The sequence below is a fragment of the Colletotrichum costaricense genome (assembly GCF_030867565.1).
Source record: "Colletotrichum costaricense strain IMI 309622 chromosome Unknown Scaffold_22.1, whole genome shotgun sequence".
NCBI classification, from domain to species: domain Eukaryota; kingdom Fungi; phylum Ascomycota; class Sordariomycetes; order Glomerellales; family Glomerellaceae; genus Colletotrichum; species Colletotrichum costaricense.
Genome location: NW_026848251.1, coordinates 457,995 through 467,086, shown reverse-complemented (window position 1 = coordinate 467,086; position 9,092 = coordinate 457,995). Strand labels below are relative to the sequence as shown.

The following is a 9,092-nucleotide window of genomic DNA, read 5'->3' as shown; positions in this document are numbered from 1 at the left end:
GGATGCGAATAGTCGTGCCGGTACCTAGTCCATCACCTGCAGGTGTAGTGGGCTAGTCCATTGGTAGAAGTGATTCAGATTGCTGGAAGAGAAATGAGCCGTCTATGAGATTCTTGCGTCGACCATCCAAATGTGCGCCTGAAATTTTCTCTCAGAGAATCCGGCAGGGGAAGCAGACGACCCCAAAGGCAAAGCAAAGAGTCAGGTCTGGACGAATTTGGGGGACGCTAAGCCTTCGAAGGCTGGACACTTTGCTTGGCAACTTGGCAAAAAGATCACCCCGTTCTCACTCAACAGAGCCTCTGCCTCTGCTACGACTTTGTCCACTGGGACAAAGATCCAGATCGGGAACATCCCGACAAGTGATGACTGACCCAGTCAACTAAAGAAGTCTTCGTGACGTATCCGTACTGACGGAACCAACAGTTGGTTAGCATAGCCCCCGAAAACACCCAACATTGGCGCATTGTCAAGAGTCAAGAATTTAGAGTAACAAGGTGCAAAATACAGGGATTCGACGGGAAGTGGGAACACAAACAGACTACGTACCCGGCACCTAAGCCACACCATCATGCGCTCCGTAGCCTCCGCTCCGTCGATCATCACTGGCGGCGGACGCTGAAAGGCCCAACGTTGACGCGTCGCGCTATCGGAGACTCTCCCTATTCCATCCATCCCACTCGGCCGAATGACGACGGACTGGAACTCGTCAACGACTCTCGGGCTGGCTCTGAGAGAAAGCATTTGTAATACAGCAGTCGCCATGGCGGAGCCACGAATAGATGTGGACGATCAGGATCAACCATTATCTTCGATACAGTCGGCTGGTGGGCAGTCCCTAGTCCGCCAGCTCCTTGAGATCCAGACCGCTACTATCGAGCAATCGAAATCACTTCATTTCATCCAAAACCTCGACTGTCTGTATCTTGATAAAACCCGAGACCGAAAACGCCCCCCACAAACCCGCGATTCAGCATCTGAAGATGATCGCCCTGTGTGGCTCCGCCAAAGCGGCCTGAATGCCCTCAAAGACCTGAACTATGTAGCTGTGTCTTGGACATGGGGAGCTTCAGAACCATACGAGGATTCTACAGCCGGCCACCATCTAGTACAACTCTCTAATGGAAAACGCGAACCTTCTGGGGTCCGCAACCGGGTCTTCGACCGCATACGGCGATACCTGGAAGCCCAGTCTGGCCTGCAATACGTATGGATAGATATGCACTGCATCTGTCAGGAGCCGGGCCCAGAGAAGACTCGGGGTATGCAGGCAATGGATATGGTCTACAAGCTGAGCAATCACCCCATTGCTCTGCTAGCGCGACCGATCGAATCGCACGAAGAGCTTTGCCTTCTCGCAGACGTTCTCCAGGGCAATTTTGTGTCAAAACATGCTTCTGGAGAGTTCCGCTTAAGTTCCTTCGCAGAGAGCGCCCTGGAAAGGCTTCGTAGAGCATTGTCCCTTCTCGACGCCATAACCTCCGATTTTTGGTGGACAAGAGCCTGGACTTTTCAGGAAAATTATCGTTGCGATGGACAAATGACGCTACTCATCGCTCATCCAGAAGATGGTGAAATATTCAGGGAGAAGACAAAGAAGGAAAAAGTTTTCGGTAACGTAGTGGGCGACATATCGATCTCATCTCGAGAGTTCCAGACGGAATCCACAAAACTATGCCAAGCCTGCATAATTGCAGAGGAGGATGGCAGCGTCTCCGGTCTGTCCGATGTTGCCGAACGAATTCTCAAGACAGCTCCTAATTACGAGTTCCTATTACGGGAGACCATGCCCGATGGACGATATTCTGCCCCCTGGTCACAGTCGCCGAGGATCATAAAGGATATCGAGTCCCGCGGCAGCAAATTCTGCCACGACAGATTGGCAATAGTCGCAAATTGCTGCCAATACTCCATCAGGCTAGATGACGCCATCTTGCGGCAAGGATCACACAGCATGAGTCTATCTATGCTCGCCCTTTACCTCTTGAACGGAGAGATCATGGAGAACACATGTGAAAAGAAGGAAGAGAACCGTCTTTGGATGAGATGTCGGAGGCAAACAGTCGCCGACTTCGTCACGGACCAGTCCTTCGATGACTTTTGTCCACCTCTGCTGAAGCGTCCTCTTGTCTTCAACAATGGGTGCCGATTCATTGATGTTCGGCTAACACATGAGGGCTTGAAGACCTTTGGTCATCTATGGAAGCTCGGTCGTGTCATACGGCCAGAACATTACGTGAAGTTTTATCCACATGCAAAGTACCGAAGACGACACACTCGGAGGAGCCGACGAACGCATGCCATAGAGCGTCTTACGCAGTTGCGAAATGCCCTCAGTGATATCCGCAACTATCCTATAGTGGATGAGCTGACGCGCTTTATTGATACCGTTTTACGACCGATGCAAGAGGAAACTTTCTCCAAGAATTACATGCGGATGATGGCCGAGATAGTTGTTGCGGCAATGGATGCGGAGAAGCCGCTGGTACTTGGCGGCCTGCTCGATGATCAACCGTACAGCTACTGTGGTATTTTTGTACTAGAAGACATGGAAGGGGATGAAGAGCCAAAAGGGTATGAAGATGATGATGTTGTGCTATTTGATGACCGAAGCGACGATTCAGGTGCAAGCTCTCACACCAATTATCATCATATTGCTTCCGATTCTGTGAGTGGGGGCGACTTTGAGAAAGAGTCGGAGGGCTCTTCGGAGAGCAAAGACGACGATATAGGTAAGAAAAGTACAACTCTGGTGGAATTCAATGTTGACAAGACTCAGTCAGGTACGTGTTCACTTCTTCCAAGCCGATGAAGGAGTCTTCGGAAACACTGTACCCGAACGATATTGATAAGCACGTGTCGATTGCTGTCGCTGGAGCTGTCGCTGGAAGTGACTTGGAATCGGTCGACTTTCACAACGAGCCTGGGCCCGAGCTACTCGTTCAGCGTTGGGTGAATGGGCTTTGTTTTTTCCGAGGCCATTCTCGTCGATCGGTTGTCTTCCCATGGCATCCTGCGTTGAGAGAAGACTTCAGGATCTAAACACTGTACTTGACCTTATCATGAACTACTCTGCAACTGATTAAACCCGGCGTCGGATTACTTTACTCAATGCACTTCCAATTTCCTGGACGGTTTTGACTCTCAATCATGGTTGCAGCCTTTTTCAATTAAGGTACAATGAATAATCTTAGAAAGCCAGGAAACGGCGATGCAATCTGGAGGAGAAGCTTGATTCTACATGTGTAATGATTGAGGAGCGATGTCAACTTGACAATCGAATGTAGTCTCTCATACCATCATGCCTGGTTGCGAACCATCATCTTTCAACAAAGCCTTCGCTATCGAGCTATGTATAGGCAAAAGCTCGACCTCTAGGCTCCATGACATAGTGAGCTACGGGGAACAGGTCACGCTGCCGTTGTTCTCGATGCAGCGCCAATTGTTTGGGCAACGCTGTAGAACGACCCAGTTGCCAGAGGCGTCACAGACCGCGGGAAACACATTTGATCTATTGCAAGTGATGAGCTCGCATGAATGCTGGGTATACAGAGTATGGGTTCAAGAGGCTAAAAGACTCACCTGCATTGGTAACGGCCGGGTGTGCATTGCTGCGCTTCAGCAAGTGCTGCGACGATGGTAAAGATGGAGACAACGGAGAAGCGCATTTTCGCTGAAATTCATGTCAATCTTGATGTTTGTGAAAATGAGTCACGTTGTTTTCTGTATGAATCACTTACTCTGTTGAGAATGTCGGTTTTGGAAACTATTCGCGAACCGCTGAGAAAGTTCAAGTCTGCGTGAGTCTGGTTAAGCACAAATCCGACTCTAGGGCATAAGCTACACTTTTATAATCCCACTGAAAGATGAGTATCCAGAGTTGAATCATATCATGATTGGAACGGCCGAGGTTACTCAATACATCACGACGCCCGTCTTCTCCCCTCTAGGCAGCATCACAGCAGTTGCCGTACGTTTACCGATGAAGCCTTGATCCTCGTTCAACAATTTGCCACCAAACAGAAGAATGTGATGCGCCTTGCGATGAGCGAAAATTACTAGGATATAGGTACGAGACGCTCAATTGCGCAATCGTTGCCAGAGTCTGACTTGATGCAAGCCTGTCAGCAAATCGCAGCAGTAGTGCAAGTTGAAGCCGTTAGCCTCACCGCTCGAATGCGAATCGTCAAGTATGCTGAGGTCGCCGATATCTGTAAGAAGGTCCCCGAAGACCTGCCACTTCCAAGTATAAGAGAAAGCTTGGGTTCCACCATGCGCGGTGTTTTAATGTAGTTGAACGCCTGGTCCTTGGCTAACTCTAGGCAGCAGCTTCGTAACACCCGAATCAGTATAGTCACCCGGTAAGCAGATCCTTCAATGCGGGATAACACCCCTTTCATTTTTACGAGATTGAGCGTGCGTTTTAATTTCTAGACTGAGAGTTCTGGGCAAAGATCCCCCGATCGTAGATGTCTTTCATTGAAGTTGGGTTACATTGACATCGTGTGTACGGCTAACAACTTCACCTGTCGCTATCATGCAGCGTATGGGCTGACTGGATAATTGGGGAAACCCATCGACGTACACTTGATTCTGTAGAATGACGTTTGAGCATTTGAATTTTGGTATGAGTGAATGATTGTATTACTCCTAGATTTGGCCAACGATACTACCTTGCTAAACTTGTGACCACTTAAGTCGGAATCTGAACTCATGTCAATGGAGGATACCCAGTTCTCCTAGTCTCTACTAGTCTCATAGTTGCTGATTCTATGAAAGCGACGTTCAATGTCACCAGACCAGTCCCGAGTGTGTTTTCATGGCGAAAGTCAAAGTCATTGAAAGGTGTCGGTTTCCTGAAAGAAGATACACGAACCTCTAGAATTGTGCTTTGAAGGAAAACTTCGACAGCACTCACCGGATAATTTTCAATCAATATTTAAGCGCAACGTACTAAGAGGCTTGTAGAGATTACATCACAAGAGTACACGTGAGGCGGTGCTGGAGGTAAGTCTACAAAGAGGCCTCTGAAGATGGATCACCGTACTTAATTTATGATCTCCTTCAAGTTGGGACCTTCGTCTGACTCTTCCAGCTCGAGAGTGTGTGCCATAATAACAGTTTCTGAAGTGATTTTTCTCAAGTTATTGCAACTACCGCGAGAACATGGCAGCTTGGTCGGCGCCAGCACGCATTGGAATAAGAGTGAACAACAGTCCCGCCACTCCACAGCCTCCTCTTGGTGTAGTTGGTTCATCACGTTCGACTGTAATGGTTTATCCACATCCATCGAAAGGTCTCTAGTTCGATTCTGGAAGAGGAGAGGTGTTCTTTTTTTGTGTCTCATCCTTGAACAAGGCGGCTGAATATCATAGCTCTCGTACGGGACTAAAAAGCTGAAGAGATTGAGAGTGATTTCTTTAATATTAAGAATTTGATCCATGATTTTACAACATTTTTGTGCAATGACCCAGCCGAAATAGGGAGAGTGGAACTATGTGGGCGGTCAAACTTCTGCTCATGTTGACTCCATCTACCTAAACAGCATCGTAGTGGGACTCAGGGCCACCATCCACTGCGGCTTATTCAAGACTCATCGCACAAGATCCTAAGGGCGTTTTAAGTCAGGCAACACGAGGTCAGCAGACCGAGCCTCCGAACAGCTTGAAGATTCCAAGAGCGCCATCAGTACACTGAAAGTCGTGGCTTGGTCCAAGTTCAGTTTTCTGGCTGTAATGCATCTAGGCACGTGCCAGTTTGACATCCAGCGTAGTACCTTACTTATGGGACAAGTTTTGAAAAGTAATCTAATTTACCCACTTAGGGATGGTGGCTACACTTACCCAATGTGGTTAACGAATCCATACATAGACCGCGGTTGTTGAATTGTGCACTACTGTTATGAAGAATTCATTATTTCCTCTATTCTCTTACTTTGTGCATGCTGCTTAGATAATCGCGGTCAATCTGGTGCGGTCCCGCCTGCCTTTGGTGCGTTCACGGAGTAAACCCTCTTGACCAGACTGGAGTCATCAACACGCATCACGGATACTGTAGATCATATCACTCCATCAAGTCCTGTTGTTAGAGCCTTTTGAAGTCGACTGGCCCCCAAATTTCCTGGGAATTCTGCCCCAAAACATACGATGCTCCATGCGATAAGGCCGGCGCGATAGCCTTGCGCAGACTCTGTCTCATCTCAAAATTGAAGATCTGAAGCCAATTGCAACAAGCGTGACAAGACTTTAGGCCTGGTCTCTGGTTATAGTAGGTGCCATGCCTTAATATCAGAGAAAAAACAAACACGCGCAATGCCATTTCGCTCCAACTATCTATCCTGAGCTGGAAGTTCTTCAATGTTTTGACTCGTGCTAGCCTGTATGCTGAATCGCTGACTGGTTCTTTGTGGGAACTCCAACTACCTAATGAGAACTCCGATGGACGCGTTCAACGTTCGGAACCCAACGCGGAACTTGTCGAGGCATCACCACATTGAATGCTCAGCCGGCGAACGGGGGATCTTCTGTCGCCTTGGAAAATAGTGAAATCTGGCTCTCACGAGACCGATGAGTTCTGAATTCCGAGAGATGCTGAGATCTCGGTGCAGCCGTCGGAATGGATTTGTGGAGGACCAATCAGTAAGCGGTAATGCTATCCCAATTGGGCCATGAAGTGCGCCGCCAGCGCTATCAGATGATGTGCAGAGGAGTGATTTGAAGGAAGAGGAGCAGCGAGTAGAGAAGAACTTCCGTAGAACATACTCCTTAGTTCTTCAATCCTTCATGTATATATCTCCTGCGACATGTCCCTTGCGACGAGGTCGCAAGGGCCTGTCATCCAGACTCGGACCCAACTTCATTGAAGATCGTCAACGCCCCTTATCTTGACCCTCAACAACCTCCCTTTGATAGCCAAGTATGGCGGAATGGGAACAAATTGCTCGAAAGCACTTCGAGGAGCAGAAGAAGAAGATACCCTCGGACTGGCTTTTGAACAATGACAAGTTAGAACAGCTTCGCGGCGCCGGCACGGCACAGGAGGGCCGTCTCACCGATCTTCAAGCAGCCAAGAAGTCAGGCATTCTCGAAAGCAACGAAATAAACATTACCGAGAATTACACAGCTCGTGAGCTTTTGGGACACCTTCGCCAAGGAACACTCAGCGCAGAGAGAGTCGCCACTGCGTACTGCAAGCGAGCAGCCGTTGCCCAGCAGTTGGTGAGTATTTGGACATTTGCTTGCAACTGACAGTCCGCTTCGCAGAAGTAACAGGCTGATTTTGTGTTATGAATACTAGACGTCCTGCCTCACCGAGATCTTTTTCGAAGAGGGAATCGAAAGGGCCCGGTGGCTCGACAGGCAGTTGCGAGAAACAGGCAAAGTTGTTGGTCCGCTCCACGGCTTGCCAATCAGTTTAAAGGTAGGACAACACTACGTAGCCTCTGACTTTGAGTCCGGCGACAAAGAATAGTCCAATTGACATCATTCAGGACAGCCTTCACGTAGATGGGCACTTCGCGTCTGTCGGATATGTCGCGTTTCTCAAGCAAGACCGTCCCAAAGGCAATGCTGCCCTTGTCAAGCTGCTTCTTGATGCAGGAGCAATTCTCTAGTAAGTAGACTTAGCAGACGAATCGCTTCACCAAGCAGATCTGACGATAGGAAATCTTGCTAGTTGCAAGACCAATATTCCACAAACGATGATGGTAGGCGTCCTACGCAGACAAACCAACCCCTAGACAATATTTGCTAACGTAGTATCTCCAGACCTGCGATTCCGAGAACAACATCTTCGGCCGAACACTCAACCCACATAATACAAGGTTGACAGCTGGTGGCTCTAGCGGAGGCGAGGGAGCGCTTGTCGCGTTCCGCGGATCACCCCTGGGCATCGGTAGCGATCTGGCCGGTTCTGTACGCATCCCAGCTTTCTGCTGCGGCGTTTATGGCTTCAAGCCAACCGTGGATCGCATACCGTTCGCAGGACAGTCTCTCTCTCCATGGCCCACGAATTGGATGTCCGCTGTGATGCCTGCTCTTGGTCCGTTGGCCAACTCCGCCGACGACTTGTCGCTCCTCATGGAGGTCGTAACTAAGCTCAACCCATGGAGATACGACGGCAGCGCGATCAATCTCTCCTGGAGAACCCTAGACGAGCCTCGATCGAAGCCCTTGACGATTGGGGTCTTGCCCGAAGACCCCGAATATACCCTACACCCTCCTGTACGCAGGAGCTTGGCTGAAGCCGCGTCCGCTCTCGAGAAAGCTGGACACAAAGTTGTCCATCTTGCAACGGATGCGAAGCGTAGCGTGGCCCTCGGCGCAAGGATCTCGTACCAATACTTTAGCATTTCAGCGCCAGCTGTTGCTGACTTTGGAGAGCCTTTTGTTGCCTCTGTCGCCAAAGGAATGCATCCCTTCTCTACTGGAGACTTTCCTGTCGACCCGAAGCTGGACATCCCAAGCCAGTTCACAGGACTGAACATGGCTCGCGCGGCCTATGCCCAGTCATGGAGCCAGACCTGGCAAGAACACGACCTCGACATCGTATTGGCCCCTGGGGCATCCTGCACTGCCGTGCCACACGATACCTTTGGCCTCCCCGTGTATACAGTCATGTGGAGTTTGATCGACGTGAGTGTTTAACTACCCCGTTGCTTAGAAATCCTTAGTAGTATTCTCATAGGTCGCTAATGTAACATTGGACAGTTCCCTGCAGCGGTCATTCCCTTTGGCACCGCGTCCGCGACGCAAGACTCTGAACCACAAAAGGCCATCGCGGACTTTGTGCCTGATTGTAAGATCCTTCCCCGATCTTCCGAACAAGAAACTTGCGCTGATGTCTCGAACCTTTGAACTTTCAAGACGTCCCCGAAGCTACTGATGGTGCACCTTGTGCAATCCAGATTATCGCTCCGCGGTTCCGCGATGAAGAGTGTTTGGAAGCTGTGGGCGTCATTGACAAGATTCTCAATGCTTGACAATGAGAGCAACACCTGGGCAACATATAGAGTTTGCTAGCCCACTCTCCACCCTCAAGGTAAGGTAGAAAGACAATACTACAGCAACTGCGCAAAATAACGTAATGCCCCA

General features: G+C 49.5%; 3 protein-coding genes across 3 annotated transcripts; 2 read left to right on the top strand and 1 right to left on the bottom strand.

The window, feature by feature from the left end:
- Window positions 1-763: 763 nt before the first annotated feature.
- Window positions 764-3,042, top strand: CCOS01_15002 (uncharacterized protein; the record flags this gene model as incomplete). Its single annotated transcript, XM_060463144.1, has 2 exons — window positions 764-2,732; window positions 2,780-3,042. The coding sequence occupies 2 exons, from the start codon at window positions 764-766 to the stop codon at window positions 3,040-3,042; spliced, it is 2,232 nt and encodes a 743-aa protein (XP_060306329.1).
- Window positions 3,043-3,578: 536 nt separating this feature from the next.
- Window positions 3,579-3,668, bottom strand: CCOS01_15001 (uncharacterized protein; the record flags this gene model as incomplete). The annotated part of the gene is made up of 1 exon (XM_060463143.1): window positions 3,579-3,668. One exon carries the CDS (start codon window positions 3,666-3,668, stop codon window positions 3,579-3,581), a length of 90 nt encoding a protein of 29 aa, XP_060306328.1.
- Window positions 3,669-6,917: 3,249 nt separating this feature from the next.
- On the top strand, window positions 6,918-8,980 carry CCOS01_15000 (uncharacterized protein; the record flags this gene model as incomplete). The annotated part of the gene is made up of 7 exons (XM_060463142.1): window positions 6,918-7,217; window positions 7,297-7,419; window positions 7,490-7,611; window positions 7,675-7,705; window positions 7,767-8,633; window positions 8,709-8,796; window positions 8,865-8,980. The coding sequence occupies 7 exons, from the start codon at window positions 6,918-6,920 to the stop codon at window positions 8,978-8,980; spliced, it is 1,647 nt and encodes a 548-aa protein (XP_060306327.1).
- Window positions 8,981-9,092: the final 112 nt, after the last annotated feature.